Source organism: Oncorhynchus kisutch, linkage group LG21, assembly GCF_002021735.2.
Source record: "Oncorhynchus kisutch isolate 150728-3 linkage group LG21, Okis_V2, whole genome shotgun sequence".
Lineage (NCBI taxonomy): Eukaryota > Metazoa > Chordata > Actinopteri > Salmoniformes > Salmonidae > Oncorhynchus > Oncorhynchus kisutch.
In genome coordinates, this window is record NC_034194.2 from 19,561,715 (window position 1) to 19,579,240 (window position 17,526).

The window sequence follows — 17,526 nt, forward strand, 5'->3', positions numbered from 1 at the left end:
GTGCCCACTCTAGCCCAGGGAAGCCCTAACACTGGTGCCAGGCATTTTCATCCAGGACAGCCTGTCATAACATGAGATAATCACATCAAGACTGCCAGCAGAGCCCAAGATATATCATTGCATTGTTTCCAATGGGAACAAATGAAGCATATTGGGCATGACAAGCAAGCAGGTGGGCAGAGCCAAGCACCAGCTAGCAAGATTCTATTGGGGCATTCTAGCATGTATTTGCATATTTCCGTTAGGGAATGCCTACTCTAAATGCCACTTGTGCAATAACTCAAAACGCCCTTGCACTCCTAAACAATACCATTTTTAAAACTTGTACAAAGGGTCAAGTGAAGTCTAAAAAACTGTGCTCTGTTCGTAACATATTTTAGGTTTTGGGAACAGAAAACTGTATTGAGATTTAATATTTAATCGATGAGAGAATAAGCAGAGAGTCAGCCAAGTTTCATCTAGCTCCATCTCCTCCCACTTCCCACCACTGGACTTCCTCTCATCACCATATTTGGTGGTGAGAAGATGTTCTAAACGGATGCTTCAGATTTATACATCCTGTGAGACATCTGGCTCCTATCTGTCGTACAATGCAATCATCCTCTTCTCTCCTTCCTAATGGGAGACATTACACAGCAATCCAATCCCCAGTGGGAGAACCAAACGGCCCTAGCTTTCATTTCTCCACACTGATTATGCTTCAATGTAATTAGATGTTGAGGGGAAGTCAAATGCCATCATTTTCAGTGGATAAGGAAGGAGATATTGTTGCTTGTTTCATTTGTATGACACAGGACATCTTTAACCTCTGCTCTGTGGTAAGTCATCATATCAAAAGTCTCTGCGTACTGTTTCTCATGCCTCGGACAATATCCGTCAAGATTCTCCCAAGAGGTGCATTTTTGTACCTCTGTGTCATAAAAACGCCAGCTAATGCTTCCTGCCTATCTCCTCCCTCCACCCCTAAACTCCCACCCCTTCACACAGACACACACCCCGCCTGAAATGTACATTAGGTTAAGCCCGACTTCTCAAGCTGGAGGAAAACAATGCCTCTCGAGAAAATCTTCCTGTTTAGAGCTTCGTCCTGGGAAGACCCGTAAAACCAAGAGGAGCGTATTAAAACATGGTGTAACATTTTTCACGGAAACCTTGTGGGCCTGCCATGAACTGTTCTTTATATCACACACAGACGTTGGAGGGAAAACAGAGGGAGGGAATGGTGGGAGTGTTGTGGAGGAGTGCAGAAGAACAAAATAACCTGGCATCATTAGCTACTCAGCAGTGAGCCTCTCCCCGTCAACTTAGACTTGCTTATTTGGTTTAGGAGATGTTGGCCGTCGCTCAAAGGTTTTCACATCTGCTGAAATTTGTTCGGTTCAGGATTCCAGAAACGGGTTTCTGAGCGCAGATGAGCGAACCAGGGAGCGGCCAAATTCACCGGGCGTCAGGCGGTTTTGAGAGCGTTCTCTGTCTGCTATAGTTACGCTAAAAGAGTTGCGCATCACAACAGACTTGTAAAAATAGCAGGTGAACAGCAAATCCGCACAGCACGTGTCAGGATGGTAGTCAGTCACACAGACGAGCATGTGTTGTTGTTCGATGCATGGAGCAGATTTTTAATATAGCCCATCAGACAACAGTGTGATGTCACAATTAGAGGTCCATCTGATACTACAATCATTCAAATGTAGCTAATAAGCTGATTTGAAAGTATGACAGTCATTCCATATGTAATGTGATAGGACAACAACCTCTCCCTCATCGTCAGTAAGACAAATGAGCTGATCGTGGACTACAGGAGAAAGAGGGGAGAGCACGCCCCCCCCATCCACATCGACGGGGTTGCTGTGGAGTGGGTCGAGAGCTTCTAATTCCTTGGCGTCCACATCAAGGAAATTACAAGATCCACACACACCCGCACAGTCGTGAAGAGGGCACAGCAGTGCCTCTTCCCCTTCAGGAGGCGGAATATTTGTATTGCATGGGCCCTCGGATTCTCAGAAAGTTCTACAGCTGCACCATCGAGAGCATCTTGGCTGGCTGCGTCACTGCTTGGTATGGCAAATGTACCACCCTTGACCGCAAAGCGCTACAGAGGGTGGTGCAGACATCCCAGTACATCACTGGGGCCGACTCCCCTGCCCTCCAGGACCTCTATATCAGGTGTTGTCAGAGGATGGCCCGAAAAATTGCCAAAGACTCCAGCCACCCTACTCATAGACTGTTCACTCTGCTATCATCCGGCAAATGGTACCAGAGCATCGGGATTTTGGACCAAGAGGCTCCGAGACAGCTTCTACCCCCAAGCCATAAGACTACTAAAAAGTCAATTAATGTTACCCGAACTACCTGCACTGACATTTCCCTAGGATATATATATACAAACCATATACACACACTCACTCACACACACTACATTGACACTCCCACACAAAACCTACACACATTCACTACATACAGTTGAAGTCAGAAGTTTGCATACACCTTAGCCAAATACATTTAAACTCAGTTTTTCACAATTCTTGACATTTAATCATAGTAAAAAATTCCCTGTCTTAGGTCAGTTAGGATCACCACTTTATTTTAAGAATGTGAAATGTCAGAATAATAGTAGAGATAATTATTTATTTCAGCTTTTATTTCTTTCATCACATTCCCAGTGGGTCAGAAGTTTACATACACTCAATTAGTATTTGGTAGCATTGCCTTTAAATTGTTTAACTTGGGTCAAACATTTCAGGTAGCCTTCCACAAGCTTCCCACAATAAGTTGGTTGAATTTTGGCCCATTTCTCCTAACAGAGCTGGTGTAACTGAGTCAGGTTTGTAGGCCTCCTTGCTCGCACAAACTTTTTCAGTTCTGCCCACAAATTGTCTATCGGATTGAGGTCAGGGATTTGTGATGGCCACTCCAATACCTTGACTTTGTTGTCCTTAAGCTATTTTGCCACCACTTTGGAAGTATGCTTGGGGTCATTGTCCATTTGGAAGACCCATTTGCGACCAAGCTTTAACTTCCTGACTGATCTCTTGAGATGTTGCTTCAATATATCCACATAATTTTCCTTCCTCATGGGTACCATCTATTTTGTGAAGTGCACCAGTCCCTCCTGCAGCAAAGCACCCCCACAACATGATGTTGCCACCTCCGTGCTTCAAGGTTGGGATGGTGTTCTACGGCTTGCAAGCATCCCCCCTTTTCCTCCAAACATAATGATGGTCATTATGGCCAAACAGCTCTATTTTTGTTTCATCAGACCAGAGGACATTTCTCCAAAAAGTATGATCTTTGTCCCCATGTGCAGTTGCAAACCATAGTCTGTCTTTTTTTATGGCGGTTTTGGAGCAGTGGCCTCTTCCTTGCTGAGCGGCCTTTCAGGTTGTGTCGCTATAGGACTTGTTTTACTGTGGATATAGATACTTTTGTACCTGTTTCCTCCAGCATCTTCACAAGGCCCTTTGCTGGTGTTCTGGGTTTGATTTGCACTTTTCGCACCAAATTACGTTCATCTCTAGGAGACAGAACGCGTCTCCTTCCTGAGTGGTATGACGGCTGCGTGGTCCCATGGTGTTTATACTTGCGTACTATTGTTTGTACAGATGAACGTGGTACCTTCAGGCGTTTGGAAATTGGATGGAGGATGAACCAGACGTGTGGAGGTCCACAATTTTTTTTCTGAGGTCTTGGCTGATTTCTTTTGATTTTCCCATGATGTCAAGTAAAGAGGCACTTTGCAAAGAGGCAGTTTGAAGGTAGGCCTTGAAATACATCCACATGTACACATCCAATTGACTCAAATGATGTCAATTAGTCTATCAGATGCTTCTAAAACCATCATTTTCTGGAATTTTCCAAGCTGTTTAATGGCACAGTCAACTTAGTGTATGTAAACTTCTGACCCACTGGAATTGTGATACAGTGAATTATAAGTGAAATAATTGATCTGTAAACAATTGTTGGAAAAATTACTTGTGTCACGCACAAAGTAGATGTCCTAACTGACTTGCCAAAACTATAGTTTGTTAGCAAGACATTTGTGGAGTGGTTGAAAAACCTAAGTGTATGTAAACTTCCGGCTTCAACTGTATGCACACACACATACACACAGACCTACACAACAGAAACACACATACACACTTTTACACTCATCATATGCTGCTGCTACCCTGCTCTTTATTTTACTCTTATTATTTAGTCAATTTGCCTTGCCTTCATGTACATATCTACCTCAAATACCTCGTACCCCTGCACATTTATCTGGTAATAGTACTCCCTGAATATAGCTCCATTCTTGTGTATATAATTGCTCTTGTGATACAGTTATATTTGTATCTTTATCTTCTGCATTGTTGGGAAGGGCTCGTAAGCAAGCATTTCACAGTAAAGTTGCATTTATTTCACACCAGTTGTATTCTGCGCATGTGACATATCAAATGTTATCACAGAGGGGCCATTATAATGAGCGAGGTCCACTCTTAGCATTCTCATACACAAGATAAGATAATATGGGGTTTGTGTTTAGCCGTGCTGGGTATTTTTGGAAGAGGCCCTGGGAATGCCAGCAGTATCCCAGGCTGCATGTTAGAGGGCTGAGGCAGGGAGGTGGCAGGTATCCATGGTCGACAGGTGTCCAGCTGACAGCTCCTCTCCGGGAGGGCCGTGGGCCCGCTCTAAACCCAGCTCTCATCACCCGCTGGCCTGGCTACTGCCTCTGGAGCCACAGACACATACACACAGTGGTGGTGAGCTGAAGGGGCCTGTAGGGGCACGAAGCTGCTCCCCGTCATCAGAGACACCTCGTCCAGTGTCGGAGGGTTAAAGAACAGCACTGCAGAAAAGATCATTGATATTTGAGTCTGCGTTTGATGTTTTTTATTATTATTATTTTTAACTTTCTAACAAGATGAGGGCTATGGACATCTGCAGACTCAGCAGAAATGAAGGCCTTTCTTAAAGCCGCAGCTCTGACTCGCTCCTGACTGACCTTATTTAAGTGAAAACAGAGAGGCAACTCATTGTTAAACATTTTAATGTAGTGCTCTCAGAGCCCTCCCTGCCGTGCAGATGCTTACCGTGGGGGAACATTTTGACGGGAGATTTAGCTGAAAATAATCTGATTCTACCTTGCTGCCTGGGCCAGTTGTGTGTGAAGTGGGAGAACAGATGTGCACGGTGTCCGAGAGAGACAGATTCAGTTAGCCCGGAGAGAACAAACTCAGCTTCTCCAACAAGCCAGAGAGTGAGTGAGTGAGTGAGTGAGTGAGTGAGTGAGTGAGTGAGTGAGTGAGTGAGGGAGTGAGGGAGTGAGTGAAAGAAAAAGGAAAAGCAAAAGAAAAACAGAAAGAAAGAGTGAAAAAAGAGAAAAAGAAAAAAGAGTGTTCAATGGTATTGATTCTCTGCCAGGAAAACAATCCTTTCCCGTTTGAAGTGTTCTCTGCTCTGCTATTTCCTTCTGGTTTGCAGACTGCTGGGGGATTACTTCAAAAATATCGATAATTGCAGGTCCATTTTTCTGGACGCTAATATTTCAGGGCAGTCGGAGGCGCAGGGGTGTACAATATCATGATTGAGTCGCCGGCCACATTGAGCCTGGAAAAGTTACTAGGTTAAGTTCCCCCGTCCAAACCCTGTCATTAAAACGGGTGCATAGCTGGCTCACTAGCTCATCCTTGACAACTGGGAAATATTTACTCATCTCGACCCAGTGAACGATGGCCGTTTCACAGCTTGCTTTTTTTGCCCATTGTTCCCAAAGCCGGTGTAAAGCTTACTGCGTGAGTAAGTTGGTTAGAAAAACACAATTTGTTATTTTGTTCAAATTACAAACTCCTTGAGTGTGTCTCTGCTTTTGCAGTAAATTTCCAAACATCTGTGATCATGTGGCAGCAGGTGAGGTGTGATACTGAACGCTGGCTCCTCAACGCATAATGAGATAAAACATGAATTTCTCATCTACTACTTGCCATTTTCGGAGCAACGTGAACCCGCTCCTCTCTGCTCTTTCTATTTGTTTGTTTTTTGACATGGCCTGTCCTGTTTTAGCCCTGGACCGCTTGAGTGAATTGCGCTTGTTTTGTAAGAGGGGATTTTCCACAGACAGTGCTGGCATCCAGTCTTAACCACAAGCATCTGAGAGCTCCTCAATCTGGTGGTCAGAGAGAGAGAGAGAGAGACTGCCACGTTAGATTAATGTGGGGGGGGCGAAAAAACAAGTCTAAAATAAAACATGATGGGGGGGGGTTGCTTGCTGACAGGGAAATAGGGGCTATGGGGACATGTGAGCCCTCTGTTGACTGGGAGCTGCTCAGAGTGTGGCGTGGAGCAGGAGGCCAGGCCAGAAGGGCAGGGGAGGGATGGGATGGGGGTGTAGGGAACAGGGAGGGAGCAGTGTGGGGAGTGATGGGAGGAAAACTCTAGACCCGACCTTGGGAGGGAGTACTCTTTCTGTCACCCTATACCCTCTGGGAGCCCTCCACCAGTCCAGCAGGCATCCCATCCTGCCACAGCAAAATAACTGTCGTAAACAATCCCACAATGCCCTGATGGCAGCACACACACATGTGGCCTGGCCTGGGAGGGAGGGGACAAGGAGGATAGCTCATGACACTATGTGCACAGGGAGAAATGACTTAAGCATGTCCGGCGTCTTTATTGGCCCTGATTAGAAAGGGAACTGAGAGCCCAGCCAATAATTCATGCTCCATATGTGACAGAGGAGGTGGAGGAGAGGGTCGCTCTCACCTCACAGTGCTAGTAACCTACTGCAGGGTAACTCAACATTGGGGGGGGGGGGGGGGTTAAGAAAAGCCACCGAATCCCCAGTGATTGTGCATACGTATGTACGCCTACGTATGTCCCCTTTGTCACTTAAAGTCATTGCCACAAAGACCACTGGAACCAGTTCATTTGTGCATGGACAGTCTGTTATGTAACTGAATCAGTCTGACACAAATGGAAAGGCCAGAGACGTTGTGGGTTTAGAAATGCTCTCTCTTATTGTCTATTTATTTGTTCTCTGGCTGTCCATTGTGTGTGGTTATGGTAATTACGATGCTTTGCATAACATACACTCAGAGGTCTTCAAAATACTCCCCCAGCGCTTGGATAGCAGTAGCAGACAACAATGAAAATAGAAGCACCAGTCGCTGAGGTCTCGCACTCCTGACCGCAGGGTGTCGAGTTCAAATCCCAACCAGGCTACAGCTGTGAATTTGACCCCAATTGCTCTGTGGGGAAACGGAGAGCTTGAGTAGCTTCCAGGGTATCTTCACTGTGGACCAGGGCATCTGCCAAGCAACATGTTCAATGGAAATCATAGACCTCTCCATTGCATGAATGAAGAAGCATTGTCAGGGAGCATGAGAGCAAAGCTCATCATGGACAAGGTTTTCATGTGGCAAGTCAAAGGAGATTACGTGTGAGCACTGGCGGGGAGGGTTGTTCTTGGATCTTGTGTCAAAACCCGGTTCCTTCACTGGCCTGAGTCTGTTGTGGGAGAACTCTTCTCAGCAGTGCTAACCAAACTCTTTCCCCTGGATCACTCCACCTAATCCTGATTGGCCCGTAGGTGATAGCCATTAGTGCTCAAGTAAACCCATACTGTAGGAGGTTATTCTTGCCTCAACTTTTTTTCTTGTCTGAAAAAGAGTGTCAATGTCTACGTTTATTTTCTATTAGAGAAAGAGGAGATTGAGCGATTGAAAACAAGTGAGGGAAAGACAGATATATAAAACAGTGGGCAAGAGCACTTTTTAGATCCAGGAGAGTAGAGTAGAGCAGTGGACGAGCTCTTCTCTGTCTCCTGACAGGGAGGACGTAATGTCTCTGAGGAGATGAGGGACTTCTTACCATCATTATTTGCACCTGCAGCAGCTGCATAGATCTGCCGAGTGTCATGGCTCACTCCCAGGCTTTAACAGCGACACGTTAGCTTTAGGTGGGCTAATGAGGTGCCTTCAACTCTCAATCTCTAGTTTCTTCCTAACAGTCAACGGTTGGCGGTTTAGGTCACTGGAACGTTGCTTGCCTAACACTCTTCCCAGAAATGTGGCTGGTTGAAAGATTTAAGGCGTATGAAATTCTATTGTTCATCTCCAAGATCAACAGTCAGTTTGTCTTAATCTTGTTATCGTACCAACAACAAATTACAAACAGATTGTAGTTTATGTAAATGAATATAGATATCCCCAGTTGTCTCACTAAGAAAATGGAGGTAATCTAGAAAGGTAAGTGTAACATAGATTAACTTTGAAATTTGACAAATACAACATGGGTCTGATGGTCTGACACGGGTATATAGTTAGATAGATTATGTCATTATGGTCAAAGAGTGAAGGGGAGTGAGACAGAGAGACAGACAGAGACAGAGAGAGGCAGACAAAGACAGAGAGAGACAGAAAGAGAGAGAGAGGCAGACAAAGACAGAGAGAGAGAGACAGACAGAGGCAGACAGAGACAGAGAGAGGCCAACAGAGACAGAGAGAGGCAGACAGAGAAAGAGAGAGGCAGACAGAGACAGAGAGAGGCAGACAGAGTGAGAGAGAGACAGACAGAGAGAGGCAGACAGACAGACAGAGAGAGGCCAACAGAGACAGACAGAGACAGAAAGAGGCAGAGAGAGGCAGACAGACAGAGACAGAGAGACAGACAGAGAAAGAGAGGCAGACAGAACAGACAGAGAAAGAGAGAGGCAGACAGAGACAGAGAGAGGCAGACAGAGAGAGAGAGGCGGACGGAGTGAGAGAGAGACAGAGAGAGAGGCAGACAGACAGAGACAGACCAGCTGTGAGGAAATACTCGTCATTGTGACTGAGGTCGTAATAAGGAACACACGGTTACAGCATTACAACCATTATGGCATGGGGATACTCACTGTGACTGTGTGTGTCGTGAGTGCAATTCAATAGAGTGATTAGAAAGCTTCATTTGTGTGACCATGACATGGTAGAATAGGTTCTGTTCTGCTGTAGTGTGGTGAGAGGCCAGTAAGATGTGTAATAAATACCACTGAATAACACTTACTAGCACATTAATGAGGAGTTAAAAAAACACTTTCTGGGCAGAGATGCGTCAAGCCAACATGTCAGGTATTTAAATAACAGGTTAGATTGGAACATGGCTCATTTATAGCCACTGATGTGATGTGGTGTACATTGGGTCAACTGAGGCTAGACAGGTGTGGGAGGAGACTTTTCGGTTGGTCTGAATGTAAGAAGGCTGCCATCTAGTGACGGGTGTAAGTAATACATACATGGAGAGGCCAGACAGGGTCCTCCAATGATCTTTTTATGAGATAAGCACCATTGGAGCACTGTAAGCTTTGTTTTAACGTCCCAGCATAAAGGCTGCCCACATGCCGCTGACCAAAGCACACTGAATGACATTCTCACCACATGGTTATATGGGCAGAGCCATTACCATTCACATTAACATGAAACGATTTCATTTTTGGATGAACCAAATGGTAATACTGTATTATGAACCCAGGCCACTTCTAGCCCACTCAGTGGAAGTGTATGTTCAGGGAGCTGATTCATATTTCAATTAGCGCAAGAGGGAGGTCTCCGTACTGTGACCCTCCACATCTCCACCAGATGGTTACCGCAGCTCTAGAGAGACTGTCATTAGCTGCCATTTGCAATTAGTCACATAGAACATTTCCTTCACGGCCACCCAACCTGTGCCTTTGTCAATGCCAATGTGGTTTTCAGTCTGCTTCTGCTTGATACCAACTTATTTGGTACGACAATGATTGAATAATTGGCTGAAGCAGAAACAGACTAGAAACAAGGTTAACTTTAGTATACCGCCCTGTAGATATTAGCCTGTTACCGAGCCTGATCCTGTTACGATGTGCTTTCAAACCCAGCAGTCCTATTTCTACTCAGCTGTGCGCAGACACCTAGACACGGACACACACAGGGGTGTAAGGTAACGGTTCTATTCCTGACAGAGCGCAGGTGGTCTATAAGAACAGCAGGTGAGTCGTGAGCACGTTGATTAATTTGAGCCGTTCGTCAGGGAGCTGTCGCGTTCCGCTGCTCTGTGTGTGGTAGGCGGGACAGGGTGGGTTCTACCGGGCCCAAGTGGTCTGCTGGTTCAGCTAGGTGAAATAACATGGTGAGAAATAGCAGCACGACCCGCACAGTAAATATTAAAGGGTGTTAATAGTTCATGTTGTCTGCTGTAGGCCCCGGGGCCCCCACTCCTCTGCAAACACATCTGTGCCACGCTGGAGACGCAGGCAGACTCTAAAAAAAGATTGGATCCTTTCAGCACGTCGGAAAACAGGTGCCACATCGCGAGCCAAAGCAAGCAAGATTACTGAACTCTTGAAAAAGTGAGGTGTGTCAGCGAGAGAACACAAGAGGGGAGCAGTGGGGATTTTAATCATAAGACACTCACTCTGGAGAGCAGAGCACGTCATCTGTTTAATGTCTCCCACACATGGCTCTAGAAAAAAACTTCATTACCCTCTTATGACCCTGCACTCTGTGTCCCAGACTGACAGAGCTTCTAGACTCCCACTGTTTACATGAGCCCATCTACAGTATGTCTGCCTGAGTACCTCATCATAACATCACTCTCTGTCTCTCTCTCTCTCAAAGCCATTCTGTGTGTTACTAATGTGTCATGTCTCTATCGTTGTCACTGAGCCTGAGGTGAGACAGGCGGCGTGTCGCTTATAGTAGCTAGCTGTCTGTACGTGGCTAACGAGAGTTCTTTCTCTCTGTGTTCTCTGCTCCAGCACACCACCGTCCTCCCCTTCATCATCATTGAGATGAGGACCACGCACCACCAGTATCCCAGCAGGCCTTGTGGACTGATAGCTGTGTGCAGCTTCGCTGTGGGATATGTTCTATGGTAAGAGCCCCCTTTTCTTCCCACAATGGTAGGCTGGACTCTTTGTTTGTTGTTGTTGCTAATTGATAAGAGACCATAAGATGTTATTGTCCGTTTCCACTTAACTTTGGTTTTTAAATACAAGAACATACTGTACAGAACAGAGAAACATCACTTTATAAACACTGCATAGTGAAGACCAGCAGGCCCGCCCCTCCCCAGTGAGCATGTTATCAGGCTAGCTGGCTACCTCTCCTCTCCAGGCCCATGGCTCTGGCAGCTAGCTCCACTTCAACACCTGTTTCTCATGGCTCTGTCCCTCCACACCCTCATGATGGATGGCCCTCTCCCAGCATGATGACACACAGTCTCTCGCAAATCTCCTGCAGATAAAACAGCCTCTAACCTTCCTCTATCAGTCAGGAAAGAGAGAAAGCGAGAGAAAGAGATCTGTCTCTGGTCTGGGAGAGAGGCCTGCCTTGTGACAAAACATTCTACTGAACCAGAGAACCAGACCCTAATCCTGACACGGCACGGCAGATGTAATGCTCACGGGAAGAGGGAAGAACAGGAGAGGCTGGGAGCTGGAGGAGCCCTCTACTGCAGCTAACCAGGGCCGACAGCATGGAGAAAGGGTTTCCAGAATCAACTGAAATGTAGGAGTCCCACTAGAAGTGTCAAGGCCCCCACCTCTCTCTGTATTAATCCCTGGCTAAAATGAAGAGGATTATATCCCCACACGTCTCACAGGGTCAGAGAATCTGTCTCGCTTCCCTCAGCAGGAGAGGGAAAGTGCTGGAGCTGGGTAAATCCCTAGTCTGCCTTACATGGGGATTACCCAGCCATGGAGTTACAGAGAGAGAGAGAGAGGGGGAGGGGGAGAGAGGAGGAGGGAGTGAAAGAGGGATAGAGAAAGATGTCAAGCCTAAAGTAGGACGAGTTATGCTTCAGTGGCAGACGATCTGATCTGTGTACAGTTTTGTTAGTCTGTCAGACACCATCAATAATACAGACACAGGTAGGCTCAATAATTAGGATTTTCTAAAATCAGGAAACTGAGGAAATGCTATGTTACTAAAATGAACATTGGGATTTTCCCCTGAATCCATGGAGTCAGTCGGAAAAAATATATATTGTGGTTTACGAAAGAAGCATACAGTACATCATAAATGAGGGGAGAGGTCAACGGATGTAACTGTTAGATGAACAATCTTGTTTGTCCCCACATGTGCAAACGGAAGACCTAATATTCCCATTCAATTAATTGCCCAATTGTTGAATTCAGCTAATTGAAGCATTTACATAATTTACCATATTACTCACAGCTTCTCCGTGTGGTCTAAAGTAGTCTAATCACTTGATATTAGTGAGATCACCTGTATTGTGGAGCAGCCTAGGGCCAGGGTAAGGGCCAGTCCAGTCTCACCCTGAGTGATAGCTTGGGAATCAGTGAGCTAAGGAGAGGCTGTGAGTGGACCAGCTGACACACTACTGTCACCTGTCACTAATGTGCCCTTGTCCAGTACTGTATGCTCTCTCTCTGAGACCTCCCCTGGCAGTTTCTCTCTCTCTCTCTCTGAGACCTCTCCTGGCAGTTTCTCTCTCTCTCTCTCTGAGACCTCCCCTGGCAGTTTCTCTCTCTCTCTCTCTGAGACCTCTCCTGGCAGTTTCTCTCTCTCTCTCTCAATTAAATGTCGATTTAAGTAGCTTTATTGCAAGTGAAATAGATAAAACAAAAGTGAAATGAACAAAAAAATACAGTAAACATTACACTCTTTCGCTCTCCCTGAGACCTCCCGTGGCAGTGACTCTCTCTCCCTGATATCTCCCCCGGCAGTCTCTCTCTCTCCCTGATATCTCCCCTGGCAGTCTCTCTCTCTCCCTGATATCTCCCCTGGCAGTCAGTCAGTCAGACTCCCTCTCTCCCTCCCTCCCTCCCTTTCTCCCTGAGATCTCCCCTGGCAGTCTCTCTCCCCGAGATCTCCCCTGGCAGTCTCTCTCTCTCTCCCCGAGATCTCCCCTGGCAGTCTCTCTCTCTCTCCCCGAGATCTCCCCTGGCAGTCTCTCTCTCTCTCCCCGAGATCTCCCCTGGAAGTCTCTCTCTCTCTGAGACCTCCCATGGCAATCCCTCTCTCTCTCGCTCTATCAATTAAATGTCAATTTAAGTGGCTTTATTCAAAGTGAAATAGATAAATAGGTGAAAAACAAAAAATGTACAGTAAATATTACACTCTCTCCCTGAGACATCCCCTGGCTGGCAGTCTCTCTCTCTCTCTCTCTCCACAGATGGTACTTCCAATGTCCTCTGCTACTGTTATGTATCAGTAGCACTTTATGTTCAAAAGTGTACAATGAGTATACCAAACATTAGGAACACCTTCCTAATATTGAGTTGCACCACAACCACCTGGATTCACCTGGTCAGTCTGTCATGGAAAGAGCAGATGTCCTTAATGTTTTGTATACTCAGTGTATGTTACATTCATTTCAGTGGTTCAGCATAATTTAGGGCCGGTATGTTTTTAGAATCATCATCTCACGATAAAAAAAATGAATCTCTGGATTCCTACAGTAAGACAGCTGTCTGTCTCACACTCAAATGACCAGACTCCTAACTTTATGAAAAGGAAGTGGCTGGATACTATAGTAGGCAGACAGACAAAGGGACATGGAGAGTGGGTGTACTACAGCTACAAAGGATCTCCACTTTGGCCATCTTTGAGCCTCTATTGCATACACACAATAACATACACACTATACACATGGATTTTGTAGTGTAGATATGCGGTAGTGGTGGAGTAGGGGCCTGAGGGCACACAGTGTGTTGTGAAAATTGTGAATATATTGTAAAAATTTTAAAATTGTATAACTGCCTTCATTTTGCTGGACCCCAGGAAGACAGCAGCTAATGGGGATCCATAGTAAATGCAAATACAGACAAGTGGGTATAATTGAGCAATAAGGTGTGGCTAAGCGCTGTTCTTATGCACAACGCAACACGGAGTGCCTGGATACAGCCATTAGCCGTGGTATATTGGCCATATCCCACAAATCCCTGAGGTGCCTTATTGCTATTATAAACTGGTTACCAACATAATTAGAACACTAAACAAGCAATTTTTGGTCATACCCGTGGTATACTGTCTGATATACCACGGCTTTCAACACAACCAGCATTCAAGGCTCAAACCACCCGGTTTATAATATAAACAAACTCTCTACTCTCTTTCCTTATATATCTCTGTCCTCTATCATCTCACCCCTACCTCCCTCCCTCTGTCAGGATGTGCTGGGTGCATCATGTGACCGGCGTGTGGGTCTACCCCCTGTTGGAGCAGATCAGTCCCCTGGCGAAGGTGGCCTTCTTCTCCTGCCTCACTGTCCTGATTAACATCTACTACGTCCTGGGAGAGGTCCTCAACAGCTACATCTGGGACGGCTCCAAATGTAAGCCCTCAGCACGTCTGGCAGCTGCTCCCTCTGTGTGTGTGTGTTCCACAGTGTGGAGCGGGATAGCACGCTAAGGGCCTCTACTAGCATGAATCCTTGTGGTTTCAGAGTGGTGCTCTCAATCACACACCAGCACTCACCCACGAGTGCAAACGAGTTCAAAAATGTGTACACACACTAACACACACACACGCAAACACAAGTACACCGTTGAGCTAACACACACACACACACATACACATTCCTGTACCTATTTGCATTTAAAGTGCAGGCTGGGAGGTCCGTGGGAGGAGAGCTATCTGCAGCGTTACAGATGGGATAGGAGAGAAGAGTCAAAAAGCAGACTGACTGCAGCTAGCAGACAAATCCCTCCATCCCTCCTCCTCCCACCTGTTTAACACTGACCCACAAATCAACACTACCCTTCTGTTTCCTCTCACACTCTTCCACGTCCTACAATCTGCTCACTCCTCCCACATCTCTCTTTCCTGTCTAATTCATCTTCACCCCTCCCGTTTCCTCTTCTCCTTTCGTTCCTTCTCCTCCGCCCGTTCTCTCCTCTCTCCCTTTTGTTTGTTAGTCCCTTCTTCCTCTCCTCTTTCTCCCTCCTTTCTTTCCAATCCCCTCCCTCCTCTCCCTGGTCTAGTCCTGCTGTGATTTAATTCATTTCTCTCTCCCACAGCTCCTTCCCTCAGAGCTCATATTCCCATCTCACCGCTCCAACATAACCTCAATATACCCAAATGTGACATTTAATGATAGCTACAGTATATGAGGCCAATTGGTTTGCTATGAATGTTCAATTTGGCATTTCATTTTGGATGGAGTGACTACAGAGTCGCATTAGAAATGGTGGTCTCTGAAAACGTACAAACTCTTTAGTATTCCTGTTCTTTGTCTTACACAACTTCATATTCCCCCCTCAACACCACAAGACCTTGATATTCATCTCTGTCTTCCAGGTGTTATAGACACAGACAAGGCTAAAGCTGACTGAAGGCCATTGCGGAGTAGGAACACTGCATTGTGGGTCGCTGCAAAGACAGGCCCAATCCCAACCCGGACAGCATAATAACAACCTCTATGTAAATAAATTATTTAAAAAATATGTGGGAATATGATCAGATTTTTTTCTCTTTTGAAAATATCCTTTTGGGCTTTTAAAGTGCTGAGTCCTCCTCTTGAAGTTGTTGGACTGTAGCTAAGACCTGAGATGCCTGTTTCCCGTCAATGACAAGGTGGGATATGAATTCACCACTTTGCTATGGACTAGGAGGCATTACGATGACATTACATTTACTCACGTATTAGTATTTACTATTTAATCATCCTGTTTATCCATCTCTACGACTCAAGTATTATCTGAACACCGAGTATACTGCATTAAATGGAATGAACTTATTGCTATGGGTGTGATATTAATCTTAAGATGCTTAGGCACTCCGGCAGAGTTAGCAAAAGCCATGTATCAGGATTAGCTTTCTCTTCTTTTTCTCCCTTTTCACTGGAGAGCTTTCTAGCGAGGGCATGTCGCCTACAGAGTGGCATGAATGACAGCCTTTTCCTGGTTGTGTAGTGTCTAACAGCTGTACCATAGAATGTTATTTTCTAGGACAGCCAGACTTGTGAGCTCCACTGTTCAAAATTACCCTTTCTTGTTTTTATGTTTTTGTAAAAAGGGATGACAGCGTTTGACTCTTGAAGTGTGTATGGTCTTTCAATAAAAAGGTGTTAAGTTATTTCGAGCGAGTCAGATGTGTGTGTGTGTGTGTGTCAGTCAGAGTCTCACTACAGCTCTTCTCTTCAATTAAAAAGAAAAATCACCACACTTGTGATTTAATGTTTGGCCTATATTTTCTCTGGCATTTCTGTCTGTCTTCTTTAGACAGACACAGACTCTGCCCTAACATAACAATTCCTTTGTGCAGTGCTGGACAAGCTCTTAACGAGAAACACACATTCCAGCCCATAAGAAAATGGGTTAGCTCGACAGACTAAATAACCAGAAGCTCAATACAAAAGAAATGTACCCATAATATGCCTTTTCATTCACATCACAGCTATTCCAAGGCGCTAGTAACTCTGGGAGACAGACCTCAGAAGGTCTCATGAAATAATATGTTAGCCTATAAATGAAAGTATACCACAGTAGCATAATAGATAAATGGGATAAATTCTTTATGAGTGGCTATAAGTTTGTTTTGACAGTGATATGATCTCAGCTGCTATTTATCATTTTTAAACAGGCTGTCATTGTATTACAACCCTATAAAATGTTTTAAACGTAGAGCCAAAACTGCAAAACACAACCGTGTACTATCCTGCATCTCCTCTCTAGCTATCCCTACTTCTTAGAAAACAAAACCTCTAAAGGTTTGCAACCAGCCAGCTCCCGTAATAGTAGCCGTCAGCTCAATTATATGGAAAAATTAAACCCTTCTCATCCATTCCTCTGCAAACACAGTCGTTTGTAGTGAAACAGAAATAGGTGCTCTTGACAACTGTGGTTTTTCATCCTGATAGATAATGACATCTTTGCCGGGTAAGTTGTTTGTATACATTTTTGTCATGGTGGAGTGTGTGCACCGTCGCAGGCTCTCTGTCAGCTTGATAACGAGAGAACGACACTTCATAGTCTTCTCATTAACACTGCCGGTCCCCCATGTGGAGGTGACAAATTGAATGCATTTTGAAGGGTTTTTTGCTGGCATACATTAGCATAGTAATTGGGAAGTAACCGGTGTTTGGTAAGCAGGAGAAGCTTGAGCAACATTGCAAGGCTTAGTCACAGCCAATCAAAAGTATGATAACTACAAACTTGCAGGCGGAAATGCCAGAGTCTGAGCACAAATAACATCACCGCTCAATGCGTACTGACATTAGTGGAAGTAAAAGCAGTTTAAATGCAGCCTTTCTGTTCTCCAGGCCCCAGTGGGTGGAAAATCATAGAGTGACACCAAGCAGCTCATTCAGCGGGCACAAGATGGAGGCCCAAATATAGCCTGCATAGTAGCTCCAAGCACTCACTGTGGTGGCACTCAACCCCTGCACCCTCCAAGCACAGAAAATACAGAGTACAGATCCTTTGGCAAGGTGTGTGTGTGTGTGTTTCTCTGCCGGATGTGTGGGGGCAGGCGGCTGAGCATGTGTACTGTGCCAGTCTTAGGCAGGGATCCTGAGTGGTTCTTTGGCCGTAGCAGCAAAGCTCTACATGAGTGACCTTCAGGGGGG

The 17,526-nt window shown here is 45.5% G+C and overlaps 1 protein-coding gene across 3 annotated transcripts in view; it reads left to right on the top strand.

The window, feature by feature from the left end:
* The window catches only part of LOC109866273 (androgen-induced gene 1 protein-like), a 53,659-nt gene extending 37,536 nt beyond the window's left edge, over nt 1-16,123 (top strand). For 2 of the 3 annotated variants that reach the window (XM_031800350.1, XM_031800351.1), the window contains 3 exons: nt 10,751-10,866; nt 14,129-14,292; nt 15,258-16,114. In XM_031800350.1, coding sequence (XP_031656210.1) covers nt 10,751-10,866; nt 14,129-14,292; nt 15,258-15,292 — 315 coding nt within the window. In that variant the 3' untranslated portion in view covers nt 15,293-16,114. Of the gene's footprint in view, nt 1-10,750; nt 10,867-14,128; nt 14,293-15,257 lie in introns of all 3 variants that reach the window. The other variant, XM_020454847.2, reaches the window with a different exon arrangement.
* Nucleotides 16,124-17,526: the final 1,403 nt, after the last annotated feature.